This window comes from Coptis chinensis, chromosome 1 (genome assembly GCF_015680905.1).
Source record: "Coptis chinensis isolate HL-2020 chromosome 1, ASM1568090v1, whole genome shotgun sequence".
Classification (NCBI taxonomy): Eukaryota; Viridiplantae; Streptophyta; class Magnoliopsida; order Ranunculales; family Ranunculaceae; genus Coptis; species Coptis chinensis.
Window position 1 is genome coordinate 20886606 of NC_141456.1, and position 21585 is coordinate 20908190.

Consider the following 21585-nt stretch of genomic DNA (forward strand, 5'->3'; position numbering starts at 1 on the left):
TTTTTTTTTCTTTCATGCATGTTTTAAAAAATACAAAAACCCAAAAAGATTTTATAGTAGAATAAATATCCCTAGTATAATAAGCTATATATTTCTCGTTCTATATCAAACAACCCACGCCCCAAACTAATGTGGGGGTGGTATATTTTCATCATGAAGAACATAATACATGTGTATCGCCATTTTTGCTCATATTTCTATGGTAATCTCTTTCCTTATCTCTTCATACTTTGAGGTCAAGCATAGTTCTATCATAAAGTTTGTATAGTAACACTTTGCAAAAACTAAACATTTTCTATATAGTAGATATAATAGTATATTTCTTCCTTTCCAAAAAAAATCGAAAAAGACCAAAAATATTTTTCCTTTTAGTATTAAAAAGTCTTGTTTTATTTTTCGATGATAAATAAAAAGTTTAGAAGTCTCGTTATAACAATAGGGTAAGGATTTGTTCTTCATACTTAGACTAATATACGTACAATAGTTTTTGCATCTTTTCATGAATGGCATGCATCAGCATTTGTTTGTATATAGCAGTGAGTTTTCAAAGCCAAGGTTAAAACAATTAAGTTCCATATTTTGTGAGAATCTAGCCAAAAGCCTCATCTGAATGATTATTGAGTGATGACATAAAGGATGTTCGGATAGAAAGACCACACGTCCACTTATTTGATCACCACGTCATATCCTATGAGAGAATTTAAGCCCTTTTTGGATAAATATAGTCAAATAAATGTAAAACACCCAAAAAGGTAGTTTTCCTCTAGTTACCCTTTTTTAAGTCTTCACCCTTTCTAAAAACCTTTTTATTCTGCACCAATAATTCCTGACCCATCACAACACACAATAAAAAGCTTACTTAGCTAATGAGTTAAGAACTAGATGGTTATCATAAAAAGAGAAGAGAAGACCTTGTACAAAAACAGAACAGTTATTTGCTTCAAAAAGAAAAAAAATAAAAGAAAAGAAAGACCCATCCAAAACCAAAACTCTAAAAATCCAAAGGAGTCAAAAAAATTGAATCTCCCAAAAGTTTCAAATCAAAAGGAGACAATATCAGAAACAAAAAGAATCAAAAGCAAAGTTAGAACTCCCAAAAGTGAAAATCATATGTAGTCACAAAGCCAAAGGGATAAAATAATGTATCACAATTCGAAAGCAAAAGAACAAAACGAGGTTCTTCTTTGGTTACAAGTATCTTGAAGACCAGTTTCTTGACTTGTCAGATTTTGTTTTTCCCTTTCTTTTTCTTTCTAAACCATCACCCTAGTCGTAACTCCTAACAAAAGACCTCTAGCTCGATTAGGAATAATAGGATGGTGTGATAGTAAGTGGAAAGCTAGCGTGATCAATCGACCCTGGTTTCTTTGGACGTCATTTGAGTATGTGAGGAATATAAGTGTCCGCTACACTTGAGAGAACGAACCTTGAGTGAAGCTATCAGAGAGTTGTAATTGCAATACACCCCTGTGATAACCCACCTTAAGGAAACTCTCCAAAAGCCTCGGAAACAACTCTGCTTTTGCATTTCATTGCTTATGTTTTGTACAATTGTCTTTAGATGCTTAAATTACTATACATATGTTATTCTGAGTTCAAAGGAGCTTGTCCTTATTCACCGCTAATGAGATGTATGAACTTCTGAAAATAAATAAGGAAACAAGACCCTTTGTATTAAATAGAATAAGTTTGTGAATACCTTCACTGGAAAACTCTCACGAGGTTTAAAACTTATCCACTAGGGAATTCCTAGTGGTTTAAAGCCTTATTACATATGGTCAATGCAATTTCACTCTACGAAACGAGATTAGTGTAACATATAATAAATCACTCATTTGTGATCTTAGTTTTTTCTTTCATCCTTGTTTGAGGACAAGCAAAATGCTATTTGGGGGTGGTGATCAACTCCCAAATGTGCGTTTTATTACTCTTATATTGCTGCATTACAGTCTCTCTTACACTTAACGAAAAGACAACTCATAGCTTTTACTTGACCCCTCTCTAAGTAATAGGAAACAACTTTGTTTGCGATAAAAAAATACATTATTTTTTGAAATTCCAACTCTAGGATGTGGCAATTCAAATACAATCACAAATGGGTTATTTTTGCATTCTTGTTCGCATGAACACAAGTGGCACATGGTGTATTTTTTTTTCAATGTTTTGGACGCCATGGTTTGGGTAGTTTTAGGGTTTTAGTGACTGCCCAATTTAGTTGGGAAAAATATATAAAAAATTAATATTAAAAAATTAAAATGGGACCCACTTAACCAAAATACATTCAATTAAAAAAAAAATTAAACTTAAATGAGTCCCACTTGAAATAGATTTGTAGATTTTTGTTTGCCATCCACCTAGAGTTGGTGACGATTTGTGAACCCAAATTGTCAAACTTGTTCACATAATTTGACAATTTGTGAACAACCACCAATAGATGCTTTTAGGCGGCACATACATATTTTTCTCACTTAGTACATCTGATCATAATTTGTTTTTTCGATATGGTAACTACTTTATCAACAATGAAAAAGTCGAGGAAGAGTAGATTTGAATGTGGGAGATTTTCCAAACAAAGTAAGTCAAACACTACTCAAAAGTGAAATGCCATACTCCCTGTACATAATAATATTCAGTGAGCAAACATAGTCGGTATGTATTTGTCGAACAACTTCACATACCCAGAGCCGGCCCTGAACCTATACAATCTAATGCCTTGCATAGGGCACCCAAACAAAAACCAAAATCGAGGGCCCCATTCTGTTTTAAAATGTCTACTATATAATTCAAAAACTAAAGGGTTATTTAGGCTTTGGTCCTACTTATTATGGGATATTTAGGTTTTAGTCCTAAAATTATCAATTATTAGATTTTAATCCTATTTCCATCTATTAGCCTTGAGTTGTCGCAGTTGACCGTGGTCAAACCATTTTCTAATAATATATTTTTTGATTTTTTTTGCAAATGGCCAAACTACCCTTGAGCGTGTGACTTTATATTGGATTGTTGGAACACCACATGTCGAACTGTGAGGGATGAAATTATATATGCCATTCAATCATTTCTTATTCGCATTTTGAGGAAATAGGTGAGATAGTGAGGGGAAAATCTTCGCAATACAGCCCATGAGGCAAAGGGCGATAAAGAAGAAGGGATCGAATCGTCAATCAAAAAAGTCGAACGTGGTGACTCGAATCGCCCTCAAAATACTCTTCTGAATCAACAAAACATTACACCACGTCGCCTTAATCTTCTTAATCATCCCCAAAATATAATTCCTTTCCTCCTTCAAAATCCTATCCATTTGCGTATAATTCAAAACCGCAATATATATTTTGTTCAATATCAGTCTTCAGTGGCGAAATCTGAAACTGAATCACAACAATCTTAGCATTCTCAACACGAGTCGGCCCACCAGCAAAATGACTAACTTTCTTATAAAAAACCAACCCTTTAACCAACTCCGTATCGTCAACAGTCCCACCTAGTTTCTTAACAATCTTAAGATCTCTCAAATCGACTAAATCAACTTTCACATTATCCACCACAGATAAAACGGCATCGACAGCTAATAGAGCAAGTAAAGTTGAATATTGACTAGCAACTTTACTATTCAAACTAGTACTAGCACTCTTAACTAACGAATCACGATCCGACAACTCAACAGGTACAGCCATAGCAGTTAACTAGCTTTATGTAATGCACGCATCAGAAATAACCGTTGAATGAATCCCATTGTTTGATAAAACTAAACAAGATTTAAATAAAGCACCAGCTATAACAACAATTGTAGTGGAGGACTTCGATTTTGAGATCTAGATAATTAGACTAGGATTTTCGCTGCAGGTTAGAGGACTTCCATTTTATTTAATATTGTCGTTGGTTATTATTACTTCACCTTATGCAGTGGAGATCATTTTGTCCATTCCTTTGGGACCAGACACGTGGTGTTGTCACATGCCAAGCACGCTCAAAGGTAGTTTGGCCATTTGCAAAAAAATTAAAAAAAAATATTATTAGAAAATGGTTGACCACGATCAACTGCGATGACTCAAGGTCAATAGATGAAATTGAAGTAGGACTAAAACCTAATAATCGATAATTTTATGACTAAAACCTAAATACCCTGTAATAAGTAGGACCAAAGCCTAAATAACCCAAAACTAAAAATAAAAATAAAAATAAAAAAAAAAAAAAAAACCCCTGATCTGGTGCAAAAGCCCATATCCTTAAAAAAAAAAACCGAATGAGGAAAGATCGACGCTTAGACTTGCGAATGTATTGATTTACAGTTGGTCTAAAAGGAAACATGTGTGTGCTGATGTAACTAGAGCCTCTCTGTTGATAGGGCTTGGAAATGGAGTCTTTGAGATAGGAGAAACAACTAATAGAGCAGCGGCAGGAAAGATTGAGAAACACGAATATGCTTGTAAGACTAATAACCGTCAATGTTTCATTCCGTTCAATTTCTTGGCATAACAATCTGTTGAGCTCCTAAAGAGATTGCATAAAATTATGAAAGTTATGGACAGTAACGTAATGACAACTGATTCTAACTAATTTATATATATTTAGGATGATAGGATTTGCCATTCAAAAAGGCTAGACTTGCAGCACAGCTTGTTGAACATCTGTCCTAGTCATTTGTAAAATTCATTATCATTATCAATAAAATTTTCATTTAAAAAAAACTAATAAAACCTTGCACGTACCACGTAGTACTTGAAAAACAAATTCGGTTATTATCAACATACAATTTAGAATAAGTGCTTGCTGTTGTGAACGGAGGGGTTCTTTTTGCTTTTGCAACTCTAAGGGCGTGTTTGTTAAATTTTAACTCATGGAAAGGAAAGGAAATAAAATGGGTGGTCCACTATGGAATGGAATGGAATGGAAAGGAAATAATTTTAAATGGTATGTGTTTGGTAAACTGGGGAAAGGAAAGTAAAAATTGGGAAAAGAAATAATCATGTTTGTTTGCAAAAGCTATGGAAAGGAATAATTGTATTGTTGGGTCATGGGTGTATTAGTTGTAAGTCCCTATCTATTTATTTCATTTTCTTTCCTTTCCACAAAATTTTCAGGGGTTAGCTAAGGACACAAAACCTTTTCCATTTCCATGATTTTGTTTCCATATGGAAAAGCTCATTTTCTTTCCATGGGTAAACAAACACCTTAAAAACTATGGAAAAGGTGGACCACTCTTATTTTCCTTTCCTTTCCATAGTGTTTCCATCATAACAAACACACCCTAAGAGTATAAACCTAACATCTAGCCAATCTATACAAAATTGTTCAACTTTGCCCAAAAGTCACACGTATATAAATTTGTTTAGAATACGGAATGGACAAGTCCCGTAGTCCGTATCGATCCATACTCATGGGGTTAGACAAAAATCGATCAGACTCTTTGCCTTTTTGGGGTGTGTGTGTTTTTTTTCCTTTTTTTTGTTTTTTTTGTTTTTGTTTTTTTTGTTGGAAAGGGACTCTTGATGGTTGAGATGCACGCTTATTTATTATTTTTAGGTGCACTTTTGTTGACCAAATTTTTTTCCTTGCATGTATTAATAAATAGCTCATACGTTAATATCAGTACTATCTGAGTATGTGACAACCAATGTTTTTAAAACCGAATTGGTGATCGAATCGATTTTTTTGTTAAAATAGTTCAACCATGATTCGACTCGGTCGGACCGATTGATATTTATTTAGTAAATTTTTTTAATAATTACAATAATAAAATAAATAAATACATATTTTAATTCAATATTAATTGGTATTATATATCAAAATGAATTTTTTATACAAAAAACACATAGTAGCATATTTGTTTGGAGTTTGGACTATTTTGTTTAGGTGCATATTATCAAAAAAAAAAAAAAAAATATATATATATATATATATATATATATATATATATATATATATATATATATATATATAAAGGTGATCCAGTTTAGAGCTGAACCGGTTTGCGGGTTCAACAACGGTTTAAGTTTAGACCAAGGATCCAACTAAAAACTCAAATTTTAACTGACTCAAACCGAAAATTTACCTGTTCCGATCAGATCCCGGTTTAACTACCAGTCCGGTCCGGTTTTCTAATCACTGGTGGCAACTACATAAATATATTATTTATAACTATCTTCATGTTTCAGTACTATGACTCTATGAGAGTATGAACTATGAAGGCATGAGGCAATGACACAGTCAGTCAGTCACACTAGTCTCAGTATTTTTTTTGCTAAATACTAGTCTTAGTCTTACTACTTCAAATATGGTGGCTTGACCTACTTGTACATTTTGGAAGCATTCGATCATATTTTTCCTCGTCTAAATGAACATTTTATTGGCAATTGATAATTCGAGAACTCAATAATTCTAATACATTTTTGTTTCATGCCTTCATGGAGTGTATTTTCCATGAAAACGAATTGTATCTTGATTTGATTCCTTTGACAAGTTCAGATTACGTTCATACTTGATCGAGTGAGAAAGTATTGTTTTAGTTTTTAACCTTAATTCAATATCAAATTAATCGCGTCAATTGATACTTTCGTCGTTACAGCAATGAATCCCATTAAACCACATAATATAGTACTTATGTTCTTAAAATCTCTGCATTATAAGATAGACGAAGTTTCTTGAACGAACCCACCATAGTACAAAATATCGCGATATATCGCGATATTTGGAAATATCTATTCAGATTTCAGAGAAAAATATATAAATATCACGATATGTTCAGAAATATACACAATTGTAAATATCGGTGATATTTCGATAATATTTGCGATATTTAGAGATATTTTGAAATATTTTGCGATATTTTGCGTATATAACAATTTTATTTAATATTTACCATTATATTTCAAATAAATATAAATAATGTATCATGATATATCAAAAAATATCCACGATATCCATGATATTTGTCAATATTTTGGATATATTCACGATATTTTTATGTAAAACAATGTCAAATATCCCCAAAGAGAAAGATATTAGATATATCCACGATACATATCCAGAAATTGAATATCGATAAATACCCATATCCTGATATTTTGTACTATGGAACCACTACTCCCCCACTATCGAGTAGTGTACTTTATATTGAATTTCATTTTTTCTATTATTTAAAAGTACTTCCCTCATGTTATTGAATTTACATAATTTATTTTCAAAATTTACAAACACCGGCCTTCTTGACATCACTGAAATTACATAACCAGTCTCATATTTCATCTCCTAATTAAACTCTCTATAATTCTAAAACACTTTTACCTTAATTCAATTCCTCGTCATTCACTATGTTCTGAATCACTAATAGTTTCTTTTTTGTTCAACAAATCATATCTTTGCAATTTTTTTTATTGAACAATATTTTATTTTTTTATATTTTTTTTCTCAGTAAGCAAAAATTTGTATTGATAAAGGTGGTTGTGGGGAGAGGAGGAGGAGAGTACATGAGGAGTTACTTACAGTCTACTCACACAGTAGCACTATAAGAACTTAACAAAACCTATAATAAACATACTCTGGAACCTCCCATTTGGTTATCCATGGGGGTTTTACAATAAAAACAACTTGATCATTGTCTTGCAAACTGACCGAGTACTTTGCCAATTGATCTGCTGTGAAATTGGCTTTTCTCCAAACTGGAGTCAATTTGCAGTAATCTAAAAGATTTATGCATCTCTGCTTCATACATCAAGGTACACTTGAAGTTCCAAAAGCATTAACCGCAGATGTCGAGTCTGACTCCACCCATACCTTCCTCCAATTTCTCTTAATAGCATACTCCACCGCCTCTAGAATTGCTAAACATTCAGCTATGAAATTCGTCTGATGACCAATATTCCTGCAAAGACACGCTAGGAACACACATTCATAATTTCTAAAGCACACACCATAGCCTGAAGGGCCAGGATTACCACAAGAAGCCCCATCGACATTAACTTTTATGATATCACCTTCAGGTGGGTACCATTTGCAATCCTTAATCTTAGGTGCCCTCCTTAGCTTGTTTTGCAAACCCCAATTCTTTAATATACGAGACTCACTACCCCCTCTTTTCATCTGACCTGTAGCAAGGCAGTAAGAGAATTGGATATTAGTCCTCAATTGTGCTTTTCTTTGACATAGACTCAGTTGTTCCCCTTTGCATTCCTTTTGCGACCGGGTTCAAAGACTTTTAAAAAAACCGTTGTGAAGTACGGTTTGCATACCTGTTCATTGAGATTTAATTGTGTGAATCGAATTGCAAATGAATTGGTGTGAAATTATAATAAATGTCTCGTTGAAATAAAATAGTATCAATTCAAAATTAAATGGTACGGTGCAAGTGCCATCAAGGCTTTTTTGCAGCCATCCGAATTTGAACATGTGTTTACAATGTCTCTTGAAATCAAGAACTCAGGATCTTTTTTAAGGAATTTAAGCAAATCATTGTGTATTGAAATGCTTCTTATTTCACACATAAATATATAGATGATAAATGTGATTCTTTAAAAAAAATTGTCGGCGCGTGGAACAAAGTACTACGCCAACTCCGGCTTTCAACCTTAGGTGACCGAAAACATTCCGTCTATGGGGGGTGGTCCTTGGGCATCAAAGTGTTGTTAATTGTGGTATTGGCATTGGAGGAATGGGCATAACAACTTGTTATATAGCTAAATGTCAGGCAATATTCGAAGGAGTTGAAAAAGCAATTCAACTAGGGTGGACATGCATTTGGGTGGAGTGATTCTGAGGGCAGCAGTTCATGCTTTAATTTTCAATCAAACAATTTACCCTAGACCATGGGGACGAATAAAGTAGCAAGGCTCAACATTACCTCTACATAGAGAGTGTCTAACTTCACTGCACACATCTGTGCACAAGGTTGTGCTCTTGTATTAAGAAACAATGGTGGAGCTGTAGACCAGAATTTCTGACAAAGATTGAAAACCTTGCAGCAACTTACTATAGATTTATTTAATGAGGAGCTCTTGGAATTACATTCCAAATTTCCAATTACTTGTTTACCTTTTTTCTACATTTTTCCCCGGGCCATTTTCATAAAAATTACCATTTAGTAAAAAAACAATAATATATGGTTGGAATGTAATGACGACTGAAAGGATAAGAAAAGCTTTAGAAACACGTACATGCACCCACTAATTTTCACTAATGTTACTAAACAAAATAAATGACTTCTTCCTAATACTATTGATTTCCTTTCCTATACATGCTTGGGCTATCACCACTTGTAATAGGGAGTTATTTGTTTTCTTGTTTTTCCTCTATGTAATTCACACTGTCACATGTGAGGTACTCACTCACTCATGTACTTGTGTGTTTTTACACTCCTTTCTAATAAAATCAAAAGCTGCTATCACCACTTGTCTATATATTGGTACCTATATCTACTAGAACATGATTTAAAACTTAAAAGACGACCACCACCACCACAAACAGCAATTATCACTCGTCTCAATTTAAGCTCCCCAATCTCATTTAGATTCTTGTAAGACTCCCAATATGTGCATCTCCTGGACCAGTCGGCCATAAAGTCTTGTTCCACTCTACAACGAAAACGTATATACAAGAAACAAATATATAATATATATTAGCAAAAGATGACGGGAGCTAGAAGAGAAGTTATGTATGTGATATGAGGCGATAGGTGTTATCTAAGGAGGTTTGGACCAAATTCACTTTGGGTCTTTCATTTCTCAATTACTTGGTGCGTGCTGTGCATCTTTCGTTTGTTCTCGTTAGTTAGTATAAAAACCAGCTCACCAAGAGCAAGAAGTAGCTTGAGAGATCCGATCCCAAGATGGAGAAGAATAGTGAGAAAGTTCATTATGTGGAGCAAGTAGTAGAGAAGCCAAAGCTTAATTATAGAGGTGTTAAAGTCATGCCCTTCATCATAGGTAAATTAACTATTCTACATATACATAAGTTGCTTTTCTGCTTAATTTTCATACCATTTTTTGACTAGCGCGTATAGTAAGTGACACTTGAGAAGTGATGCAGGGAATGAGACATTCGAGAAACTTGGAACACTTGGTACTTTAGCAAACTTGGTGGTCTATCTCACTACTGTGTTCAACATGAAAAGTGTAACAGCCACAACACTAATAAATATCTTCACTGGAACCAGCAATTTTGCACCTCTTCTAGGTGCTTTTCTCTCTGATGCTTACTTTGGTCGTTACATAACTCTGGGTTTTGCTTCCATTTCCTCTCTCACGGTACTCACTCCCTTGTCTCATTCATCTTTATGTATATGTTATATTCTTTGTTACTGTCGTAATAATAATCCGTATAAATAATAATAACAAATCTCTTGCCGGCGGATTTATGGTTATTTTTCTGTTAATTATTTGATCATATTTTTTGAGCAGAAAAGCAACCGTAAATCCATGACTATTTTTTGACTAGATTCACAGATAAATTAGCACACTGCCAGATCTTTTTCTTAAGGTAAGTTTGGGCTCTAAGGTGGAGAGCTTATTTCCAGAGACAGACAACCAGTCTACGACCACTTGATCAAAAAAAAAAGTCTACGAGCACTATTAAGAATTTAAGACCTCTATTAAGTAGAATTGAATCACGTCGAAACGTGTTTTAACTTTAATTTTGAGTCAATGAGCGGGTAGATACTAGATAAGGACATACCAGGTGGACTTGTGGACCAGAGTCTCTCCTTACATCATTGTCACCAAGTTGGACGTTTTTGAAAAAACGCGTTTAAAACCCGAGATTTTGGCAAGGCGTCTAATTTCAGTTTAAAATCCGGGTTTTTCAAAAAAAAACCCCATTTTAAACATTTTAAACGCGTTTTAAACTTAAAAAACATTTAAACCCCGAGATTTTGAAAATCTCCTATTTAAAACTTTTTTTTTTTTTTTTTTTTTTTTTTGTTAAATCTAAAAGAAAAAACGAAGAAGAAAGGGGTTTTGGAGTTTACCTTTTTGAAGAGTGGGTGTTAGATTGACTTATTGAGATAGTTTTATTTTGTTTTAGACTATTAATAATTAATTATAAATTTTAAAGTTATTAACTTATTTGTAGAACTTAATTATGTCATTATGGTTGGTAATTAGTAGTATTTTATTTAAAGTCGTATTTTGGTACTGAATCTAAAACTTTTAGTATTTGGATGAGTAATGATAATTTGATACTTTCATGTATTTGAATTTTCTTTCATTTGTATTATTTTTATTTTTATTTTATGTGTCAATTCTTTTTTTCACTTTTATAAAAAAATATTCTTTATCATCGGTTTTTACCGTTTCTTTTACGTATTATACATTTTAAACCCGTTTTACCGTTTTAAACCCGTTTTTTATGCCCCACGTTTTTTTACGTTTTTTTTTTCCGTTTTTTTCCCGAGACGTTCTGTTTAAAACACGAACTAAGTTTTTTTTCAAATACACCGTTTTAAACCCGTACCGTATTTGGTGACAATGCCTTACATAAACCTTAATTTCACAAGTCCAAGTCACATATCCCAAATGAAATTTCGAAATCTTTTAGTGTCAAAATTCCAATTGAAACCCAAAAACCAGCAGCACCATTAGAGGTAGTGGGGTCATGGGGTGCTATACATTTGTCAGTAGGGGAACGTACTAGAAGTGTTTCAAAATTTGAGAAATGCAAACTTAATCCTTAGTGGAATGCAAAGGAAACACAAATTGAAGCACCATGACTCATACAGAGTGCGTTTTCCTTTTCTCCTACAGGGAATGTTAGTACTAACACTTACAGCTGCATTCTCCAAACTGCATCCTCCACACTGTGGAACCAACGACACTGGAAACTGCATAGAAGCTACACCATGGCAATTGGCATTCCTACTTAGTGGATTCGGGTTCTTGGTAGTCGGTGCAGGTGGTATTAGGCCATGTAACTTGGCCTTTGGAGCTGATCAATTTAATCCTGAGACAGAATCTGGGAAAAGAGGAATCAACAGTTTCTTTAATTGGTATTATTTCACGTTCACCTTTGCAATGATGGTGTCTGTGACGATTATTGTCTATGTGCAGTCTAGCATCAACTGGGCTATTGGATTAGCTATTCCGACAATACTGATGTTCTTGTCTTGTGCACTCTACTTCGTGGGTTCAAGAATGTATGTGAAGGTGAAACCAGAAGGTAGCCCGTTGATAGACATCGTACACGTTTTTGTGGCAGCGTCAAAGAAAAGACTACTAAAACCATCTGAAAGCCCACAACAGTCCCTCTTTAATTTTCTCCCAGCCAATTCTATCAACTCCAAGCTAGCTTACACTGATCAATTCAGGTAGCGCTCGCACTATGTTCACCATATATATATATATATATATAGTGTAATGAACGAATGGCAATTTAGATACAGTGAAACCAAGTTTATGACTCTAATCCTACAGGTTCCTTGATAAAGCCGCAATCCTTACTCCAGAGGACGCTATTAATCCAGATGGTTCAGCTGTTGATCCATGGAGACTTTGTAGGATGCAACAAGTGGAAGAGGCGAAATGTGTAATGAGAGTGCTTCCAATATGGGCCTCTGGTATAATCTACTATGCTGCACTACTCCAACTACAAACATATGGAACTTTTCAAGCTCTTCAATCAGATAGGCGTCTTGGCGAGGGGAGTTTCAGGGTCCCTGCAGCATCTTACGTAGTATTTACCATGCTTGCTCTGACCATTTGGATACCAGTCTATGACCGCATTATCGTTCCCTCTCTCCGGAGAATCACAGGCAAAGAAGGTGGTATCACATTTCTTCAACGAATTGGTATTGGTTTTGTCTTGGCAATAATCACCATGCTAGTTTCTGCTTTTGTTGAAGTGCGTAGGAGAAACTTCGCTCTTACAAGACCAACACTTGGTATTGCAAATAGTGGGGGTGCCATTTCATCAATGCCAGCATTTTGGCTTGCCATTCAACTCTCTCTAGCAGGTCTTTCCGAGGCATTTGGTATTATTGGACAGATTGAATTTTACTACAAGCAGTTCCCTGAGAACATGAGAAGTATAGCTGGATCATGCTTCTTTTGTAGCATGGCAGGAGCAAATTATCTGAGTGGATTTTTGGTGACAATAGTTCATCGGTATACCTCCCACTCACCGTCCGGAAACTGGCTACCAGAGGATCTTAACAAAGGGAGGTTGGAGTACTTCTATTACATGTTTGCCGGGTTGAGCATACTCAATTTCGGATACTTCCTAATTTGTGCTAGGTGGTATAGATACAAGGGTAGTGGTGGTGTTGTCACCATTGAAATGGCCAAGGATTCAAATCAAAATGGCAAGCATATCGTGTGAATCCAAGTTGTGTCCGAACTACATTGGAAAATTGATTGGGCTGTTAGACTTACACTTACAAATGGAAAAAAAAATACTCCAGTCTCAAATGTATTGTAATTGTTTAAGGTAGCTAGGCTTAAGCTAGGCAATATATCATAATCTAAAAAGGCCGGGATCTTGACTTGATAATATATTGAATTGGTCGCAAAAACGTCTTTATCATTGAAGTAGGAAAATGGTACGTAGAACCAGGCTCACAATTCACAATAAAAAGGATTAAGTTAGAGATGACCCTAATTACTAATTGCAATTATGGATGATCCTCCATTTAAAAAAACACTAGGATTTTAAAAAGGAGTATGTTGATGACAATAGTTCATCGGTATCTAGATGTGGATCTGATCCTCTTCCATCCAGAGCTAAAAAAATTCCAGCAAGATATAAATGAATTACTTTTACTGGAAATACATATGGTTTAGACAATAGAATGAAGGATTTATCACCTTTATGGAATTTATTTTTTGGTTTCAAAGTGGAAACTTAATCCAGCCCGGGTGGTGCTTAACCCCTAGATTGTAATCTTATTATTATATATAAGATATATTCACATTTTGCCTGAAAAAAAAAGAATAAAAAATAAAAAATGCAAGATATTTAATAAGGGCTTAGATTAGATATTAAACGAAAAAGTAAAATTCATGGCTTTTCAACCCATTTTCCATTTATAACTAAAGATTCCAAAATTCATTTGTACCACTATCAAGTTCATTAAACTCGTACTCCGTCATCAACCTCATGTTTGAAAGTCTGGTTGATCTTTATTTGCTAATTTCATGAACCCAATTAAATCAAGTCATCCTTGACCATTCTCAAATCTTTGACCGTATATTGACTATGTACATCTCTACATTATATGATAGCCGGGTATTTAGGAACCCCTCTCCACTATCTGTCGAGTAGGCAATTTGTAATCTCTATAGTTGTTTAATTTCGAAACACCTCCCTCACAAAAATTAGAACAAACCCCCTATTTATTAATAATTTAGAAAAACTTCTCTAATATCACTTAAATTATATAATTATCTCCAATTTCCCTCTCTAATAGCTCTCTTTTATTAATAATTTAGAAAAACCTTTCTAATATCACTTAAATAACATAATTATTCTCTTTTAAAAAAATAGATGAGACTTTCCTATATAATTACAATTAAAATCCAAAAAAATCATATTAACTATCGAGAGACGTGTAGAACCAGAGGATTCAATTCAATTCAGTGTATACTTACTTGGTTGAATTCTAAAGAGATTACAATTGTTTATATAGAGTTTACAAAATAGGAAACAACAAAATTCAATGGCTTGAGAAACACGGGGCGCGGGTTGCGCCCTGTTAGGCTAGAAAAGGGTGCGAGTCGCGCTAAATTCACTGGACATCCCGAACGTTGGAGCGTGGGTCGTGCTCTATCCACACTATATCTGGGCGCAGGTCGCTCCCTATACACAAAAAACAGAATACAGCTTTCTACACTTCCCCTCAAGTTGGTGCATAGATGTCAATCATGCCCAACTTGTCAACTGAGCTGTCAAACACCTTGTAGGATACACCTTTGGTAAGAACATCAGCTAATTGCTCCTCAGAGGTTACAAACGGAAATCGAATAACCTTCCTATCAAGATTTTCTTTAATAAAATGACGATCAACCTTCACATGCTTTGTCCTATCATGCTGAACTGGATTATGTGCAATTTGAATGATGGCTTTATTATCACAATGTAAATCCATAGGCTTTTGAAGTTCGAAGCCCAATTCCATCAAGACAGTACGAATCCATAACAATTCACATACTCCCTGTGCCATACCTCGAAATTCAACTTCTGCACTCGATCTGGTAACAACTTTCTGCTTCTTACTATGCCAAGTGACAAGATTTCCACCGACAAAAGTGAAATATCCTGATGTAGACCGTCTATCAGTTTTATCACCAGCCCAATCTGTATCTGTGTATCCAACAATATCCATTGCATCATACTTTCCAAATAGTAAACCTTTGCCCGGTGCTTTTTTCAAATACTTCAGTATACGAAAGACTGCATCCATATGTTCTTCACTAAGACAATGCATAAATTGACTAACCACACTCACAGCATAAGCAATATTAGGTCTAGTATAAGATAGATAGATTAACCTTCCTACAAGATGTTGATACCTGCTTTTATTAGTAGGAACTTGGTCAGAATGAATGGCGAGTCTGTGATTCATCTCAATGGGTATCTCCATCGGTTTGCAATCCAACATCCCAGTTTCAGCAAACAAATCAAGGACATACTTCCTCTGTGAGAGTGAAATCCCCTTTTTAGACCTTGCAACTTCAATACCCATAAAATACTTCAGTTGTCCTAGATCCTTCATTTCAAATTCCTTCGACAAATACTTCTGCAATTAATTCATTTATTTCCTTCGGATTATCTCCTGTAATGATCATATCATCAACATACACAATTAGAGCTGTAATCTTACCATCCTTGTGTTTGATAAATAAGGTATGGTCAGAATTGCTCTATTTGTACCCAAAAACTTTCATTGACTGTGTAAGTCTTCCAAACTAAGCTCTTGGAGACTGTTTCAAGCCATACAAAGCCTTCTTCAATTTACACACCTTCCCAACATCTTTGGGATGGTTCTTCACACCTCGAGGCATAACCATGTATACTTCCTCCTCCAAGTTCTCATTCAGGAATGCATTCTTCACATCAAGCTGGTGCAAGGGCCAATCTCTATTTGCTGCAAGTGAAATTAAAATCTGGACTGTATTGATTTTCGTTACAGGTGCGAAAGTCTCCTTGTAATCAATTCCATAACGCTGTGTGTATCCCTTGGCAACCAATCTCGCCTTATATCTATCAATAGTTCCATCTGCATTAAGCTTCACAGTAAACACCCAACGACATCCAACAGTCTTCATTCCAGCAGGCATATCAACTACCTCCCATGTTACATTCTTTTGAAGGGCTTCCAATTCTTCATTCATTGCTTTTTTCCATTTTGAATCTTTCAAAGCATCCTGCACGTTACTAGGAATAGATCTGATGTAGACAATTGATTTATGACAAGTGCATGGGTTTCAGAAAGGCTATGGTTAGACATAGAGTTAGTTATAGGGTATTTAGCATTGGCTTTGATGTCTGGTTCATATTGTTTCTTAGGAACTCCCTTACTAGCTCTTTGTGATTGTCTAGGTTCAAGACTTTCTATCCCAAATGACTTCATTAAAGGTTATAGGAGGTTTTTGGGAGCATTCGATCGAGATCTTCGGTTATTGATGTAGAAGGGGAAATGTCATGTACTACAGTTTCAGATACATCCGGATCATGTGCTTCTGTCTCTACTGTTACAGGATCAATTTTTACTTCAGGAACTTCAAATCATTTCTCCAAGTGTTCCAATTCTTCAAAGACATTAGGATTCCCTTCACCGCCACTCTCCCCCTGAAGGAAAGACTGGGAAACTCCCCCTGAGTAATACGAGTCTGATTCATGGAATGAGACATCAAGAGATATATATATCTTGGCATTAATCGGATCATAACACCTATACCCTTTTTGAAACTCAGCATAACCCACAAAAATACACTTCTTCACACGAGGATCAAGTTTACTTCATTCTGGTTGTGGGATATGAACATAAGTTGTACATCCAAACACCCGAGGCTCCAAGTTAGGCATAGATGGGATGGACAAAAGTGTATTGAGTTTCTGATAAGGATTCTGGAACTCAATTACCCGTGAGGGAGTACGGTCGATAACATAGGCTGCTGATTTCACTGCTTCACCCCAATAGGATCGAGGTACATTCATGCCAAACAAGGAAGCACGAACAACCTCCAACAACTACCTGTTCTTCCGTTCGGCTAAACTATTTTGTTGGGGGGTACCAGAATTGGAGGTTTGATGATGAATTCCAATTCTTTTGCAAAATTCAGACATGAGGCCATTCACAAATTCTCCACCATTATCAGACTGAAAAACCCTGATAGATTGTTGATACTACGTCGCCACCATTTTGTAACAATCAGTAAACATCCCATATACATCACTTTTGTTTTTCAGTAACGACACCCACATCATGCGAGTGCAATCATCAATAAAAGTCACATAATATCTAGCTCCAGAAAATGAAGAAACTTTGGCAGGACCCCAAACATCAGAATGAATTTTCATAAAAGGAACAGGACATCTATTAATACTTGATGAATATGAAATACGGTGGCTCTTGGCCAGTTTACAAATGTCACAATGAAACTCAGACTCACTAACAACTGAAAATAACTGAGGTTGCAACCTCTTCAAATAACTAAAAGATAGATGAATTAACCTACGATGTCATAACCACACAACTTCTTTTGGATTCTCGACCCTATTAACTTGATTAGCTTGCCCCAGAAAATTCTTTTGTTTCTCGCCAGTTTCTGTCAAGTCCAAGTAGTACAGTTTCCCCTTTCTAACACCATAACCAAGAATCTGTCGAGTCAGAATGTCCTGAAAAACACAGAAAGATGGATAGAATGTCACAGTACATGCAAGTGCGAGGATAATTTGACAAACAGACAAGAGGTTATAAGCAAGGGATGGAACAACTAAGACAGATTCAAGAGTGAGGGTGTTAGATAACTCAATAGACCCTTCTCCGCTAACCGGAGTTGGAGTACCATCAGCAGTAGAAACAACGGTCTGAGGTGAAGGTTTAAGACTTTTAACAAGGTTAGGGTCATTTTTCATATGGTCAGATGCACCTGAATCAATTATCCATGTATTATTCGAAATAACCTTACCATTCATACCTGATTGTGCGACACTAGCCGAGGCATTCTCTCTGTTCACAACATTAGCAATGGCGGCCTTGCTTAAATTCTTTCGTGGCCTCTTCGAGAAGTCCCACCAATCAGGATAACCAATCACTTCATAACATCTCTCCTTGCTATGACCCAAGTCTCCGCAAACACCGCATTTTTTATCTGCCCAAGGATTTGATTTACCTTTAGGATGGCGTAGAGGACCAGAAAAAATTGGAGTTGTCTTGCTATGAACAGCCAAGACAGAGGATTCAGTTGATACAGAGCGCCCCATAGCCTGTTTGTCACAGCCCGATTTTCTAAACAATTAAAAATAATGAATATTTGAAATATAAATATCTCAAACATCATTATGTTCAATTATCTAAAAACCCAGGCTATGACGGGGTGATACAACACATGTCAAAACCTAAAACCCACATCACAACAGGATCAACTTAACAACAAAAATCTCCAAATTCCTCAACTATCACTTTATTGAACTTTCTTCCATCCCAATACAAACATAAACAAACTTTAAGAATAAAAATTTCCAACATCGTATTCTCATGTCATATAAAAAATGTAACCCACGTTATTACATCATTCAATAAAGAATCGGACCTAAAAGAAAACTAACAGATTTGCTCCGGCACTAATCCCAATCACACGCCCATTTCTTTGTCTTCCACCTATGTTCCCAAGAACACACCCACGTTTACAAAACAAAGCAAACATGGGTCGACAAATTGAATTTCTTTGGTATGAGTAGATTAACTACATATAAACATTATCATACTTTAATTATCCAAACAACACTTTCCCTCTATCATAACCTAATCATTCTCAACTTGGAAGGCAGGTAGTTAGTCATCTCAACCGGCATAGTTCTTCCCAAGCAAAACTTATATTATCTTAACTCATTCAAATCACTCGTTTTAATATCTAAATAATTGAATTACACTTACCGATATCCGCCGCTGTATAAGGGTAGGACCGCGTCCCTGCACAAAATATTATTAAGTCCTACCCTCCTGCAAAAGAAAGTTAGAACTTGTATATAACATATGTACATATCCTATATGTATTCAAAAGTAAGCCCAAACACACTTGCATCATCAAATAAATTTCTCTTATCACTTAATCAATTACTTTTCTTATACACCCACCCTTTAGTACCTACTCCACGATTTGCACTCCACACATTTGCCAAATCACACATTCTGTGTGCCTCTCTCCCACCGAATACCACAATATCATAGCCATCTCGGGCTTTCATACACATATTTCACGACCTCTTTGGGCACAAAACTCGGTCATTCATGGCACATTCAATGAATACCTTAGGTCATTCCCGCCACATTCAAGGAATACCTATCATATCACTAACGGGCCATTCATGGCACATTCAATGAATGCCCCGGGTCATTCCCGCCACATTCAAGGAATACCCAATCCTACATTCCCATTACACTCAAGGAATACAACTAACCCGCAAGGCCGAATACCTTAGTTCCTCTTTTGGGGCGGTCAAACTACAATCGGTCATTCATGGCACATTCAATGAATACCGGGTCATTCATGGCACATTCAATGAATACCCTTATATAACACTAACGGGCCATTTATGGCACATTCAATAAATGCCCACCTACATATGACATCATCACCATAAAACTCAATTCCAAAACTTGAAGTGGAGAGTTCTAAAAGGGTGCGGTAAGTTTTGTTTACGCATTATTGTACTTTATTGTATATATTATTTCAGAGAATGTAGGAATATCTTGATTCAATTATTTTTTGTTTACGCGTTATTAATTTCAGGGATGTCTTAGTGTCATAACGTTGCATATCATAAAATACAGCAAAATCACATAGTAGTTAATACACATACACACGTATATATAGAGGTCTTAGCCTAAAGTCAAGTATGCTAATAGCCCTAGACCTATCTTAATAACCCAAATCATAATCCGAGTTAAAAGTCAACTCTGGTCAACGGTCAAAGTCAACTCTGGTCAAAGTCAACCCTAGTCAAAGTCAACACATCATGGTCAACGTCAAAATGTCATTGTCAAAGTCAAACTGTCATTTCCATGTTCGACAAGTTGGGTCATAGCCATGGTTCATGGCTAAGGTCAATGTGTATGGCTCGATGGGCTCATGGTTAAGGTCATAGTCCGGACCTAACCGGCCAAGCCCAAACCTTAGAACCCGAAAAGTCTAAAACCAACTTATTAATTCTACCCAACCCAATTGGATCGATTTAAGTCCTAAGGACTGGGTCCCAAGCTATATTAAAGCGGGCCCAAAACTTATAATCGAATCGCCCAAAACATAATGGAGAAGGCCCAAACAAAACTTAATTAAACTGATCCAAAAATACAAATGGGTTCGGCCCACAATTACAAAAAAATTTGAACTGGCCCATAACAAGTTATCAACTAATAGGAAAAAGGGCCCAAACAAAAATAGAAATAAACTGGCCCAATACTTTAGAACATAATCGGGCCCAACCCTCTAAAATAGAATCCGGGCCCAAACAAAACCAAAAGAAACTGGCCCAAACAAAACAACCAAAATCGGGCCCAAAAACCAACTAAGGCCCAAAACCAAATAATAGAACTTTGGCCCAACATACAATAAAATCGGCCCATAGAAACAAACTAACAAAGGCCCAACAAGAAGGCCCAACTAAGATGAGCGAGCCATCGTTCATCTTCTCTAGCTCCATCACCACCACCACATTTCGAATTCCGCCACCACAAATGCGCCCCATTCAAGCTAACGGTTTCAATCCCCCTAAAACCCAAACAACATTAATAAAACCAAAAATCCCAAATCGTCAAATCCCAACATCACCAAAATTAGATCCGGAAGAATTCCCCGCGCCATTAATGGCTTCTCTCCGAAGCTTTGGCGGCCCCATCAGCAACCCTCACTCACTACCCCATTCCTCAAACAAACAACCCACCGACACCTACAAAAAACAGTTCACAACAACGGTTCACATAAAAATCAAAACCTCAGTATCGCGGTAATGGTGTTCGGCGCCATTGACGCCTGTTCAAGGCTCCCAACAGCCCAACCACCGTACTAACCCCCAACAATCCATCAAACCCACTCATCGGTCCCACAACCAAACACCAACAACAAAACGAGTTCAACCCGCCACCATCGATGCGGTTTCACAACCAAAAACTGGCGCTTCCTCGCTGACGCCATTAAGCGCTGTTCAGAGCGTGAACAGAGCTACAACAGTATTTAAGTTCAAAGTCTACGCCGCCATTAACGCTCTGTCGAGCTTCAAGCTTCCAAAGCTTCAACATTTTAACAGTTCAACAGTGTTTGACTAGAGTTTTAACAACTCGACGAAACACGACGTCGAATAAAACAATATAATGAAGCGATTATAAAACAGAAACCTTAGAGGCGATATGCGATATTCGAAAACGATAAAAATCGGTGATAT

The 21585-nt window shown here is 36.0% G+C and overlaps 1 protein-coding gene and 1 pseudogene across 1 annotated transcript; one reads left to right on the plus strand and one right to left on the minus strand.

The window, feature by feature from the left end:
- Window positions 1-3160: 3160 nt before the first annotated feature.
- LOC147522816 (T-complex protein 1 subunit delta pseudogene) lies at window positions 3161-3938 on the minus strand (annotated as a pseudogene).
- Window positions 3939-9255: 5317 nt separating this feature from the next.
- Window positions 9256-13495, plus strand: LOC147522817 (protein NRT1/ PTR FAMILY 2.11-like). The gene is made up of 4 exons (XM_086595096.1): window positions 9256-9917; window positions 10021-10238; window positions 11733-12292; window positions 12399-13495. The coding sequence occupies exons 1-4, from the start codon at window positions 9821-9823 to the stop codon at window positions 13300-13302; spliced, it is 1779 nt and encodes a 592-aa protein (XP_086451222.1). The 5' UTR covers window positions 9256-9820; the 3' UTR covers window positions 13303-13495.
- The last annotated feature ends 8090 nt before the right edge of the window (window positions 13496-21585 follow it).

Excerpts from the sequence above, each read along its gene's own strand:
- LOC147522817 (XM_086595096.1), top strand. The coding sequence starts at position 9,821 with ATGGAGAAGAATAGTGAGAAAGTTCATTATGTGGAGCAAGTAGTAGAG. Across the intron at positions 10,239-11,732 it reads CTTCCATTTCCTCTCTCACG|GGAATGTTAGTACTAACACT; the intron begins GTACTCACTCCC and ends TTTCTCCTACAG. Across the intron at positions 12,293-12,398 it reads GCTTACACTGATCAATTCAG|GTTCCTTGATAAAGCCGCAA; the intron begins GTAGCGCTCGCA and ends CTAATCCTACAG.